The 14156-nt window shown below is 52.6% G+C and overlaps 1 protein-coding gene across 4 annotated transcripts in view; it reads right to left on the bottom strand.

The window, feature by feature from the left end:
- The window catches only part of BMPER (BMP binding endothelial regulator), a 203919-nt gene that overhangs the window by 165886 nt on the left and 23877 nt on the right, over positions 1 to 14156 (bottom strand). For all 4 annotated transcript variants that reach the window (XM_059655834.1, XM_059655835.1, XM_059655832.1 and 1 more), the window contains exon 3: positions 3993 to 4092. In XM_059655834.1, the coding sequence (XP_059511817.1) occupies positions 3993 to 4092 (100 nt within the window). The remainder of the gene's footprint in view (positions 1 to 3992; positions 4093 to 14156) is intronic.

The following is a 14156-nucleotide window of genomic DNA, read 5'->3' as shown; positions in this document are numbered from 1 at the left end:
AGCCTGGTTTTACTATCGATGCCTCTATACTTTGAATTGCCTATTAAAACTCTTTTAGGAAATCAGGCACACACATCCTCACAGAGGAGTCAAGCTCATCTTGGATGCTGAAGAGGAAAAGAGTAAGTTAGGGTTTCCCAAAAGAATGTCAGTTAGTAAGAAAGCCCCTGCCTCTAAGCCACATGCCATCTGCAATTGCCTCCACACACAGCTTCCATCCGCATCCTTCCTGTGACGCGGGGGTCCGCCCAGGAGGCTGTGGCAGACTGGTGCAGGCCAACTGACCTCAGGTCTCTCTCTCTCTCTCTCTCTCTCTCTCTCTCTCTCTCTCCTCTGTCTCCAGACCCCTCCTCACTGCCCTGGTCTCTCCTCCCTCCTTATCTCACAGGCAGTGTGATACCAGCAAGAAAAGCCTCCTGCACCAGGGGCCCTGCAACTTCTCACAACTGTGTAATCTTGGAAAACACGATCACCTCCCTCAACCTCTGTTTCCCCATCTGTTCAGGCAGAAGGATAACCATCACCACCACAGGCTGAAGACAGCGGTATCTCTGACTATCTAAAGACGGGGTTTGTGGGTATCCAAATAGTCTCCAAGTCTCGTTCGCAGTGTAGTGAGGACGAATGACAGAACGTGGACCTGAAGCAAGTCCAGGTCGCTCCTTATTTGGGATGTGAAACCTGGGCAAACAGCATCATAAATACGATCGATGCTACTAAGAATTCGGTTGTGACTAAGGGGAAGGAACACAGAAGTGGAGGGAAGTGACGGTCTGTTGTTTGGGCCATGCATGGATGCAATCGCCAAAGGAAATTTGGTTAAAAACAAACAGACGGACACATGCATGGCTAACGCAGCCTTTCCATCTTCCACAGTTTAAACAATAAGTCAGTTTACTCCATCAATAAGAGAGTGTGGTTATTTTTTATTTTTTTTAGTTGTGTTTTTTTGGTGTGTTTTTTTTTAATGCTCATTCCTGTATATGATAAGTGGCTGGACCTCTTCAAAAACAGCCACATAGTAATATTCTAAAAGACACGGTCATGTTCCAGGTCATTCTCAAGGCAACATTGAGAAGAGGCCCCTAATCCACGGCCTTGTACTGTATGAAAAGCGAGTGATAATGAATAAGGCTCCATCTTTAACTATTATTCACAGTTACACTGGTCAGTCCTTGGTCTACATCAATGAGCCCAATCCCTGAAAATTTTCCATGCGTGTTCTGCTCTCTAAATCTTATTTATCAGAACTGAGGAAGGCTGCCCTAGTTTTGGAAATTGGTGTGCAAAGATTTACATTTTACCTCTTTCCTTTCATTTTCCAAGACATCGGAGGATATTTTTTAAATCAAATATGAAAGTTAAACTGTTTTAAAAAATGCAGCCCATGGGATCACCACTCAGAAAAACAAGCCCCAGCTCACAGAAATCAAAGACAAGAGAAGGCTGTGGAAAACAAACCCCAGTTGACAAATGAAAGACTCTTTTCTTACGTCTTTCGTCGAAGTATTGCAGACAATTAATATTTTATGCTCCACATGAAGGAGATGGAATCTGACCTATAAATATTTGAAACACACCTTATTTGTTTACGATCCACTAATAACAAACATATAGTCGGGTAACAAATACATTATTGTTTATGAAAGAACCCCAAATGAAAGGGTGATTCTCAGTCCAAGTAAATACAGAAAACAGGCCAAAAATGCCTGTTTGACTCTCAATGATCTCATTTGTTTTCCTCAAGCAATATTGAGTGTTTTCTAATTAGATGACTTTTGCAGTGTTGTTAGAAAGTTGGGTAAAAATGTATAACCATTCCTAACATAAAATGATCTGAAAAGTACACTGAAACACTGGCTTGAGAAGAGTTCCTTATCATTTACTTACTTAAAAAAAAAAAAAAAAAAAAAGAATATTCTGGCTTCCTAAAAGTTAAGAACAATTGGTAAAGCAGTGCCATGCCATAAACACCCGGCATGTAGGTTAGTAAGTACTTGGAGAATAAATGAATGAATGAATGAATGAATGAACGAACGAATGAACTACATGAGTAATCAGAAGCAAACAGGAACACAAATGAGAACACAAATGCATACACACACACCATCAAGAATCCTCTTGGAAACCTGAGTTTTTATATTTCTGTCCTCAACCCGAATTGCCTTTTCAACAGCAACAACTCTTTCAGAGGAAAACAGAAATCATGAGAGAATTCTGTTCCATTTTTGCCTGCCCCTTGCCCCTCCCCCAAACAATCAGCAACATACAAACAAAAACTTACTCCAGATTTGTGTTAATTCAGCAGATCTGGAGGGAAGCCCGGGAACTGGCACTTTAACACGTTCCCCGGGTGATTGTAAGTGGCAGGCGGGGCCTAAGAACTATTTCGTGCCTTTGTGTGCCCGGTTTCCCTGGGAGCCTTCCCCTGAACAGCCCTCTTTGGATGTGATTAACTCCTTCTTGTTCAGTGGGTTGCCCCTTCAGGCAACCCTCGCCCGCACACTCCCAGCCCCGGGCCCACCCGCTGTCCGCCTCCCCTCTGGCTGCTTCCCTGGAGAATGTCCCGCACGATGGCATTTCTCTGACCCCTCCAGTAGAGCAATCTCCTTGAAGGCACAGACACCCTTTTGCTTGATCTTGGGGTCTATGATTTAACTTCTTTGGGCCCCCAGTTTCCTCATATGGAAATGAGATCGACATGACCTGCTGTTGTGTGGGCTACGTGATGAGTATAAAACAATGAACCCATTACCCAGCATCTTGGGAAAGCAAGTCCCTCTGGACCATGATGAAAACTACAGCGGGGGGGGGGGGGGGGGGTCTTAAAATCAACCAGGTAATTCACACCTCACAACCCACAGGCCCGGGGCTTTTCCAAGGAACAGTGTCCTCACTCAGGAAAGATGATCCTGACCAGCGGCCTGGCCTCAATCAAAGGCTGGCCATGAGCCAGGAAAAACCCATCAAGAATGGCCATGGTCACAACTACCAGGGTGCAATGCACAGAAACTCCTGTAATGGTTTAAGGGATGAAGTGGGGGTCCAATAGTTATACATAAACTATCAACACAATTACAGAAGTGCCCAAATATATGGTAGTACACATAGGATAGAATATGAGTCTGAACACAAGCACAGCCTAATACGGGAATTTGCAATGGTCCAACTCCCTTAGTAGAATGAATGAGCTAACAATACGCCTTCTCTGCCTTCTTCTCTCCATGCTTCTCCCATATTGAAAGTATCAAACAAACACACACCATCACAGCCTCAGAGAGCCTTCACATGCGTCGGACGCGGGGGACGCTCGGTAATTAGAATGTTGAAGATGATGATAAACAAGTAAGCAAAAGCAAACAAACAGCCCACAGTGTGTTCCGGGGGACATGTGCACCGCAGGCCACAGGAAAGGAGGTCGGGGTGCGGGCGCCGTGGGGATGCATCAAAGACAAAAGCTGACGTTTCATTGGGAAGGAAAGCAAGCAGGCAACGGGGACCAAAGTGATAGCGTTTGGGCTTCGGGGCTCGGGCTCAGGTGGGCAGGGCATAGGAGGAGCCTGGGAAAATCTGAGAGTGGAACTACTTTACAGACGAAGATGCCCACGTGCGCGTGCACAGCCCTCACGTGGACATCTCTGTGACACTGCAGCACCTCGCCGCAGAAACAAGCGCAATGGGCAGAGAGATGCTCACCACGCTTCCAAACCCCCACCGGGAGAGCCCCCTGACCACCACCAGCCCCCCAACACACACCCACACACACACACCATGCACACACGCACCTGCATGCACGCACATGTACATACACACATGCATACATGCATGCACACACACACACACACACCAGCTTCCCTCCCAACACCCATGTGCACCCAGCCAAGGGCTGAGCGAAGAGGAAGGGGGAGAGAGAGGAAGGGGAGAGAGAGGAAGGGGAGAGAAAGAGGAATAAAAGGGGAGGCAAGAGAAGGCCGCCAGCAGCCGTGAGTCACCTTTGCAGCGCTCGCAGCAGGCTCCCCTCTGCTTGACGGCGAGGGCGCAGTCCCGGGACAGCACCGGGCACTTCTCCCGCTTGCAGGTCACTTCCTTGTTCTGGGCAAAGAGACAAGAGACATTCGACATCAACTTCAAGCAGAAGCCCCGAATCCCAGCCCACGCGGGGTGCTCCCCGCTCCCTCCCCCGCTGGCCTGCATCTTGGCAGGAACGCTCTGTGAGAGCAGCAGGGTCGTGCTCTCTCTGGAGCAGAAGTCCTCATCCGGGAGCGCACGGCTTTTTCAGATCCAGGGCAGACCGAGGGCCTGGAGAGGCCCTTCCTGCCAAGCCAGCTTCACCTGGACACCCGATCCCCGACGGAGAGAGAGGCCTCCTCCGCCCCACTCTCAGGGCTCCGCTCAGCACGCACCACAGAAACCATAATATTTGCGTAAATCGTATTTTGCCCATTGGGCTACCTGGGCCAGGACTGCATCGTGAGAACAAAAATATTTGCACAGGGCCGTCCAACAACCCTTCAGAGTGGAGTGCATTAAAATGCAGCGACCTGCAGTTCCAACTCAAATAATGCCAAGGAAGGCGGAGGACTGCCTGGGCTCGGGAAGAGGGAAGGGCATACTCCCCAGGCCAAGCAGGACACAGTGCGCAGTGTTACAGCCCAGCCAGGGACAGCTGCGGCCCATTAGCGCGGCTAAGGGAGGAGGCGGGCACGGGCACCCTGGCTTTACCCTGAGAGGTCAGCTGGTAAAGCTTCTTGGAGGAGACCCATGCGGAGGGGATGCACGTGCCTGCTTGTGGGCTGAATGCACAGGAACCAAAATGACCGCGTCCCAGAACTCAGCAGAGTTTGGGCTTTGTTAACAAGTGTCTGCTAACTGCCAGGGGCTGTGGCTTTCATTCTCGTTCAAGTCCTTAGGAATTCACCAGCCCCCAAGATGCTCCCAGGGTCTAATTCTGGAATGAATCCAGCTTGTCAGCCCTTCCCCTTCCAAGTGATCAGAACCACTGAGCGTTCCAGAACCCACTCTTCCCAGAACCTCACTCCTTCCAGAACATCCCTCCCCCCAGAACTCCCCTCCCCCCAGAACTCCCTTTCCCCCAGAACCCTACTCCTCCCAGAACCCCACTCCCCCAGAACCCCTCTCACCCCTAGGGCCCCACTCCCCCCAGAGCCCCACTCCCCCCTAAGGCCCCACTCCCCCCAAAACTCTACTCCCCCCTAGGGCCCCACTCCCCCAGAACCCCACTCCTTCAGAACCCCACTCCCCCAGAACTCAACTCCCCCCAGATCCCCACTCCTTCAGAACCCCTCCCCCATAACTCAACTACCCCCAGATCCCCACTCCCCCCAGAACCCCACTACCCCCAGAATCCCACTCCTTCAGAACCCCACTCCCCCAGAACTCAACTCCCCCCAGAACCCCACTCCCCCAGAACTCAACTCCCCCCAGATCCCCACTCCTTCAGAACCCCTCCCCCATAACTCAACTACCCCCAGATCCCCACTCCCCCCAGAACCCCACTACCCCCAGAATCCCACTCCTTCAGAACCCCACTCCCCCAGAACTCAGCTCCCCACAGCGGGAGTGTATGGAGCCTGGGGCCTTGCCATTCCAACAGCTGTTTCTCCAGTCCTGCTGCTTCCCTTCGCACGGCCATGAAGCTGGGAACCACGAGCCACCAGGGAAGAATGCTGCTCCGCCTCTTCCACTGGACGACACAGCATCTCACCAGCATCTCAGGTCAGGACCCCTGAGGCCAACGCGGTAAACTCGCTGGCGAGGCCATCTCAGGGCCTGCCTGGCCCAGGCAGGGTGTCCGTCCTCAGCCGCCTGCACCCACTCCGCGGGCTGGCGCTGCAGACCTTTTGGGTTTTTATTTAGTAGCTGTCGGTGTCTGATTTTGGTGGTTGGCCTGAGTAATCCAGTTTCCTCCTCTCTCTCCCCGGGGTGTCTGTTATGTGGTCAGGGCCCTCATTAATTCCTGAAAGCCCCGTGAGGCAGTGGTCCCCACACAAGGCTCCAACTCAGAACCCGGGCAGCTCCTAGCACGCCCGGCTCTGCCTCCCGCCCTGCAGGTCGGGTCTGAGGTCTCTGAGGATCAGGCCTAGACGGTCCCCAAGCTCCCAGGTCATTCCAAGGGTCAGCCAGGGCCACAGAGCGTTCCTGTGGCGGGGCAGGCAGAGGTGGTGGCAGGGAGACACTGTGAGTCACAGCCCTTCAGCTCACGGCATAATTCTCTTTATATTACAAATGGAATAGAGTTATGGCCACAATGGCCATTAAAGAAGCATATTTACTAGTAAAAAATGCAATAGGCCCGGCCAGCATGGCTCAGTAGTTGAGCATCAACCTATGAACCAGGAGGTCATGGTTTGATTCCGACTCAGGGCACATGCCCTGGCTGTGGGCTCGATCCCCGATCCCCTTCCCAAGCAGAGCCTGTCACCCTCCCCCGCCTCGCCCCCTTACACCCCCCCACCCCCCCAAGCTGGCTCAGCCTTAGGGAAGGACCACCTCAAGGGCATCTCCTCTCCGAAGGGGAGACTCAGGCCCAAGAACTCAGGCTCCGAGGGCGTCGGAGTGGGTTTGATACATAGAATGCACGCTCCTAAGTACAGGAACTCTGTGCTCAGTTAGAAACCTGGGAGCCAGTCAAGATCCATAACAGGATCCCAAGCTTCAGAGTAAATAGCTTGTAATTACAGCCCCGCACAAAAGTTATTCCAACCAGATGGCTTGTAGAGTCACATCTGGAATTTTTTTTTTGTCCACACACACAGGGAACAAACCTAAACCTTATCTGTTAGTAGGAGTTTTCTTCCTTCCTTCTACGAACCCTTGGAGCTTTTTTACATTCTACCAAAGGTCACGTGGGTCCGGAGCTGCCATCTCGGATCATCCCCCTGGCGTCTGGTCGGCGTGGACAAGGAGCACCTGCTCAGAGCCCCAGGCCCTCCAAGAAAGAAGGAAAAGCTACACAGGCCCCTGGGGAGAGGCCGACGCCCCCATCCCCTGAGTGGGTGCAGCAGCGACAGAGGACGTTGGAGCACAGGTCAACCAGGCCCCCTCGCTTCACTTTTCCCGATTTGCCAAAAGACAAAACCACTGGTCTTCAACCAGCGGCTCCGGTGAGGAGCGACACCCACAAAGCCAGGCCTCGGAGGCCTCTTCCACTGGCCGCCTCATCCCCCACGTGACCAGGTGTCCTCTGCTCTGATTCAAGGTCACGACTCATTCGGTTCCCGGATACCGGCTCACACTTACCAAACACCTTTATGGACCAGGCTCTGTGCTAAGAATCTTATATACGCTACGTCACCAAAAGCTCCTCTTGGTCCCATTTTACAGATGAAGAAGCCAGGTTAAGGAGCTCCCCCGGGTCACACACACAGACCTGTGTCTGACTCCGAAGGCATGCACTGAAAGGTCACACGTGGCGGCCTCCAGGTGTGCAGGATGCACAGCAGAGCAAAACAATGCGGGGCCCGAGGCTCCGGGGGAGATTGGCACCACCTCGGCAGCCCCACGGGTGCGCCCCGAGCTCCCCAACAAGCGCAGAGAAACTCCCAGGAGCCGGGTCATCACCCACCGCGGGGAGGTCTGCCAACACCGGCCGCCTCCTGGCAACGAGGGGGATGTGCCATTTTGGATACGGACAAGTCTCTGGGCAAATCACACCTCTGGAAACCAGACTGGCATCCTCCAACAAATTTCCCTCAACATCCCAGCTTGGGTCTGAGCCTCCCCAAATCTAAGCAACAGAAAGGGCGGCACATAGGTCGGAGGCACATGTCACCACGCTCTGAAACACCGACCTTGCCCGTGAATGCGGGCAATAGACCTCATCGCGTGTTTCACTCACAGCCTCTGTCTCCCCGAGCCCAGCTCTTTCCAGGGCCGCCCAGCCTGTGATCTACCCCTTGTCAAAGGCACCCGTTGGCATTAGTGTCTCCTTTCTCAAAGACCAAATATACCAAAACCCCAAATGCAGCCTCTGGAGACACATGGAATTAAGTGCCAACGTACAGAAACGAGCGGGGCCATCGGGAGTGAAAAGGGAAAAAACCTACATGGCTGGCAACAAAGCTCCCTAAGGATGCGCGCCAAACCACAGCTCCCGCCACAGCCAAGTTCAAACAGGATCTGGCTAGCAGCTTGCTGTGTCGGAGATGCGCCACCAGATGGCAGCACCGAGTTCGCCGGCTCCCTGGCCTTGGGAACTGTGGCCCTGAGACCTACAAGGACCTCCTCCCTGAGCCTTTTCCAGGGTCTGGTGTGGAGGGAAAGGAACCGCTTCCTGATGGGGGGGCCGGGGGGAGGCGGGGAGGGGACCGGAGGCAGAGAAGAGAACAAATCACCCCTGTGAGATTGTCCTGTTTGCTTTCCTCAGAGAAACCAGGGGGGAAAAAAGGGAGGAAAAAGAAGTTTTGAGATGCTTTGGTTCTATGTCAAGCCAATGTCTTGAAGATACTTTTTTTCTAAGATTCTTCCAGGAATATGGGAGGTGTTGCCTGGCCTTCCGTTTCTATGTTTCAGATAATAATAAAATAGAAATCTGGGGAGGGACACACAGCAGCTACGACGGTGAGAGTGGTCAGGGCAGGGAGAAAAGGCAGCGGGCAGAGACCCTCCGTTCAGACTGAAACGGAGCCACAAATTCCTTGAAATCAGAATGTAAACAAACATACCTGGCGCCCTGCCTGGGACCCTCGGCAGCCCCACGGGGAAGGCAAGGGGGCAGCCCGGGAGGCCCCTCTAGAAGGTGGCATCTGCTCCCTGGCGTCCTCGTCCCATGAAAGCAACGCCTGCCTGGGGGGCAAACAGCTGTCCTTTGGCGAGCCAGCAGGCTCTAAGTGCCAGCCCCGCTTTTAAAAAGTCAAGAAGGCTCTGACGGGGCAATAGCTTTCCCCGCCCAAACGAACAGCACTCAGTACGCCCATGAGACACACAGGCCAGGCAGCATCGGTATCACAAGAGGGGTACAGAGGTGCCAGCAACTCTCCGTCCTAAATGAGAAGCCGCCCAGGCCGCCCGCCCTCCTCCACACACGCACACGCCCCTCTGTCGCTGCATCGCTGTGTCTTACTTGGGAAGGGGTTCTATGGGTGTTGCTGCCTTCAAGAATCGCCCTACCCACCGCCCTGTTAGTTAGACCGTCACCCCCGTACGCCAAGGTTACAGGTTCAATCTCGGGTCAGGGCGCATACAAGAAGCAACCAATGAATGCATACATAAGTGGAACAAGAAATCGATGTTCCTCTCTGCTCTCCCCTCCCTCCCTCCCCCTCTCCCTCCCTCCAAAATCAGTAAATAGAAATACAGTGATATGTGGTTCCAAAAGAGCTGAGTCTTGCCCAGCCAGCGTGGCTCAGTGGGTGCGCGCTGACCCAGGAAACAAAAGGTCACGGGTTCTATGCCCAGTCAAGGCACATGCCCGGGTTGCAGGCTTGTTCCCCAGTAGGGGGTGTGCTGGAGGCGGCCAGTTGATGTTTCTCTCACATGGATGTGTCTATCTCTCTATCCCTCTCCCTCACTCTCTCTCTCTAAAAAAATCAATAAAAAACATTTTTTTAAGTGAGTTTCATCCCTGCTGATTTAAAACAAACAAACAAACAAACAAGAATTGCCCTACCACAATGCAAATATCCATGGGGGGAGGGGAACCCATATTAATTCTGGATGAGCTGCTCCCTTTGTCATCAGCTACTGTCAGGGGATGAACACCCCACAGACATCCAGCGGCTCTGAGAAATACCGGAGAGGAAGTTCTAGAATGGCCCGCACCAAAGGCTTGGCATGTGTGCCGCTGCGCCAGGGCTGTGGGAATGAGCATGAAACCACGCTACACGTGTGCTATCCACTCTTCAGAGACGTACGCCGTCTCCGAGCAAACAAGACATCAGACGTTTGCCGATCACACACACACACACACACACACACACACACACACACACACATACTGCAGTCGCTTCTGTCCCCAGAGAGGCTTACAGGGGACACTTTCACCTGCTCCAAAGCCATCATGGTTGGCGAACACGTAGGACAGTTTGACCCGTAATTGAAGTCTTTTTACTGAAGAATTCCTTTGGAGCAGACGCACAGTAGGGTTTTACTATTGCAGAGTCTCCAAATTGCTCACAGAGGAATTCGTTTTTTGGGAATATGATGTCGTAGGTCAAGTTTCCCAAGGAAGGTGATCCGACATCAGCACACTACTCTCCTAGGCATTTCCAGTCTCTCTCCCCCCCCCCCCCGCAACCCCCCCCACCCCACCCCACCCCCCCACCCCCGCTTGCATGAGGTCACAGAGGTCAGCTTCTCCTTGAAGTGCCCCCAGGGTAACCCAATTCCAGTCCCCAAAGAGCTAAAGGGAACTTTATGGTGCTTTTGAACACAGGCCGCAACCTCTTCTAAGCAATATCCTAAAACGTCTCATAAACAGAAGACTTCATGTGCGCACAGCGCCGTTCTCCTAACGAAGTCTGCAGGCATCAGTTCATTCCGCTCACAGGTTCCTTGTGATTTACAGGCGGAGGAACAGCCCACAATGAATCCAGGCGGCTCGGGTCCCTCCAACAGCTGGCTAGCAGTGGACTTGGGAATGCAACCTGGTCCCCGGGCCTGGGTTACGGGGCCGGCCAGGGACGCTGGTTGCTAAGGCACAGCATTAAAATGCATGGATGCATCCTATTAGTGTTCGGTTAGCTTCCACGTGACCACTGAGATTTTAGGAAGAGATCAGCATACAGTTGAGCTGATCGGGAAACTTTCAAGAAAGACAGGTCCCCTCGGCCAGACCTGTCGGGTCTCCTGCCATGATCCCCGCCCTGTTCTAAGGTAACCTGGAAGGGACGGGCCAAAACTCGGGGAATCAGACCTGACTTCAAAACGTCAGGGGTCTAGAATGCAGAGATGTGGGCAAAAGACCCCAGGGGGCAGCTTCCATTGCTTGTCACCAGTTTTGATAATGAACAATGTTAAGTAAAGGGGCTCCCTCCCTGCAACAGGTGGTCAGGGGAAATCCTTTGCCAGCGAGCATGGCCCCTCCCAGAAGAGACAACACTAGCTCAGACCTGCTCCAGCCTGTCTCCTTAGGACAAACTCTGGTCTTCATCTCTTAGAAAAGAGTCACAGGAGGCCTGGGGGGTAGGGAGGAGGGAGGAGGGCGGTGGGGTGGGGGTAGGGGGCCTGAGATAGCTCAGTGGTTGCCAATGGCAGTATTAAATTTGACTGATAATTTATTATTTTAATTAAGCTTTTACTGGCTTGTTCTTTGTTACCAATAGTGCAATTGACTTCCCCATAACTCTTGCACAGAAAGAGCTGGAAGTGTGTGTTGGGGGGAGGGGGGTGGGGAGGCAGTTGGTCCACTGCAAAACCTTTGGGTCCACGACTCTCAGCTCAAAGCAAGTGGGGGAGGAGGCAAAATTTGGGGGGAAAATTGTTTTAAACAACTAGCAAAACCATTTCTAAAGTGAAGAAACTCTGTTTAAGAGGGAAAATAACCCAAACTTCCCAGCCAGGAGAATGGTTTTCCAAGATCTCTTCTTTTTCCCAATTGAGGGGGGTCGGCAGGAGAGGTGGGGGTGCCGCCTGGCCCTAGCTTTTAACGTAAATTAGCATTTTCAGATCTTTCTGAACCCCCAACTTCCACTGCTTTGGCAAGTCCCTTGGATAGTCAAAGCCACGGAGCTGAGCCACCTCCGGCCAACGGAGGGCACATGGTGTTGCAGGCAGCTGTTGAACGACTAAGAATAATAACCCCTGACTGTCAGAGCAGATCTATCACCTTCCAGGCTGCGGGGAACACACATGATTACGTCCTTTTCAACCCTTGCCACGAGCCGAGGAAGGCTCTGACTTACCCCTATTTGGGGTAAGAAAATACTCTCTCGTGGCTCGCCCAGGTTTACCAGCTGGCCGGGCAGAGATTCAAACCCAGGGCAGCGGTATCTGTCGGTGCTTCCCCGGCTGCGCTCTCCAGCCAGCCGGCTTTCGAGGCTGAGATGAGCCATGTCCTCCTCGCAGCTGAGAATTTAAATGTTTGCCTCTGAGAAGCACGCCTCCCGTTCAGACATGATAAAACCTCCGTGGCTGATGGCTTCACTCGGAACCCAAGAGCAAACACAGTGCCTGGTCGGAAAGGCAGGTGAAGTCTCTGACCTCACCACTCAAAACGAGTCTGGGTCTCTGCAAGACGGCCCAGGGCCCGGACCCCAGGCCTCCAGGTCCTCTGATTTCTCTCTGACCCTGAGCGTCTCTCCTGAGAGGCCAGCAGCACCCCATGGCCCTGCTTTTGGAGGCTTCATGTTGAAGCATCTTGCAAGAACAACAAAAACATCCCACAACTCACTGCACCACATCTGAGAGTGCTATTCTTCCTTCGGGCCGTCTAGGCTGAGCGGCCTATACCCCAGAGGCCTGGACCCTGGCAAACGCCGCCTCCTCCGGCCCGGCTAACAGTGCGCACTCCGAACAAAGCTGCCCTTGAAGCCCAGCCATTTAAAAGACTTTATGAAGCCCACGGGGGCCCCCCGATTATTTTGCAACAAGTCATATCCCATGAAGAAATTCACTTCTCTGCAACACAAAACAGAGGGAGATTAAAGAAAAAGGCAGGGGGTGCAGAAGAGCAGCGAGACCCCCCGTGGCTCCGTCTGGCCAGAATCGTGTCTTTTAGTGCCCGTGTCGTCTACAAAGACGATGTTCGGGTGATCTATGGCCCTCATACATCACGAGATGACAGTGTTCTCCCGATCCTGTACCTTGAAAATACGACGCGTGCCAGCAGAAGCAACGGGGGATTAACAAGGAGGCCCCCTTTATATCTAACTTACCTAACATTTCAATTCTCGTTTAATGGGCTTTCGTTTGTTGCAGGGGTTGTTGTGGGTCCTATGCCATTTAAGGATTGAGATCTGGCTTTTTTTTCTTTTTTTTTTTTTTTTGGCCTTTTCAAGGAACTCTCAGAACAAAGAAATGCAGGCCATTAGAATGTCCCGGCTCCTCAAGTACAGCTCTGATTTAAAACAGGGCAGTGTCAAACAGCTCCCTATTCTGTTTAATCGTATTTTGAAATAGAACCAACGCATTAGAGATGGCAGAACACGAAAGAAATAACCACCCAATAAAAGTAGTAGCCCAAAGAAAGCCGCACCGCCTGGCTTTTATTACCGTGTGTGTAAGCAAGGGGCCTGCCGCCACCCGTGTCAGGGTCAGAGTGCCTGAGCACAGGGCCGTCCCGGAGCAGCGCTGCCACCATCCTCGGGCCCCCAGGGGCAGACCTGAAAGCCAGACGGGACCATGTCCCCATCTGCCAGGAGCTAGAAGCCAGGTACCAGGAGGAGCGGAGTCCGTGTCAGCATCCTTCCTTTACTTGGCCCACATGCCCAAGTCTACCCAACCGGAAGGGACTCGAACAGTAGGATGTGGGACCGAGTCAGTGCCACAGAGGAACGGCCACAGACCCCCCCACAAGAGGAAGGTGTGAACCAGGGTCAGGGGCACGGGGTCCTGAAAAGCAACCCGGCCTCACGCACACGCGGCCCGGCTGCCTCTGCCAACATCTCTGGTTATTTTACAGGGCAGGGCGCCCTTCAGCGCGTGAGGAATAATGGATCAGCTGCTGCTTCTGCCCAAAAAAGAAAACAGAAAAGAAAGGGGAGGTGCAATTCTAGGAACATTTTTGTACCTTTCTACTGAGTTCTTGTGAATTCTCAAGAAGATGATGGGGTCCAACTCTGACCACCAGCAGGGTCTATAGCTCAGCGGGTCACAGCAGGCTCTCCAGTCTGGGGGGGGTGGGGGGGGGAGGACCGAACAGAGGCTGTCCGCCAGGTAGTCAGGGGCATTAGAGCAACTGTAGAGTGAAAGTTAAGGAGTTAAAAATAGCCCAGCCAGCGTGGCTCAGTGGTTGAGTGTCGACGTATGAACCAGAAAGTCACGGATTGGTTCAGGGCACATGCCTGTGTGGCAGGCTCCATCCCCAGTGTGGGTCCTGCAGGAGGCAGCCAATCAATGATTCTCTCTCAACATTGATGTCTCTATCTCTCTCTCCCTCTCCCTTCCTCTCTGAAATCAATAAAAATATATTTAAAAATAAATAAATAATCATAAAGCTAGAGCGACTTCCCTGCGGAAGGTTGCGCTGTGATGGGTGA

Source organism: Myotis daubentonii, chromosome 10, assembly GCF_963259705.1.
Source record: "Myotis daubentonii chromosome 10, mMyoDau2.1, whole genome shotgun sequence".
Taxonomy (NCBI): domain Eukaryota; kingdom Metazoa; phylum Chordata; class Mammalia; order Chiroptera; family Vespertilionidae; genus Myotis; species Myotis daubentonii.
This window is presented reverse-complemented; position numbering and strand designations above follow the sequence as displayed.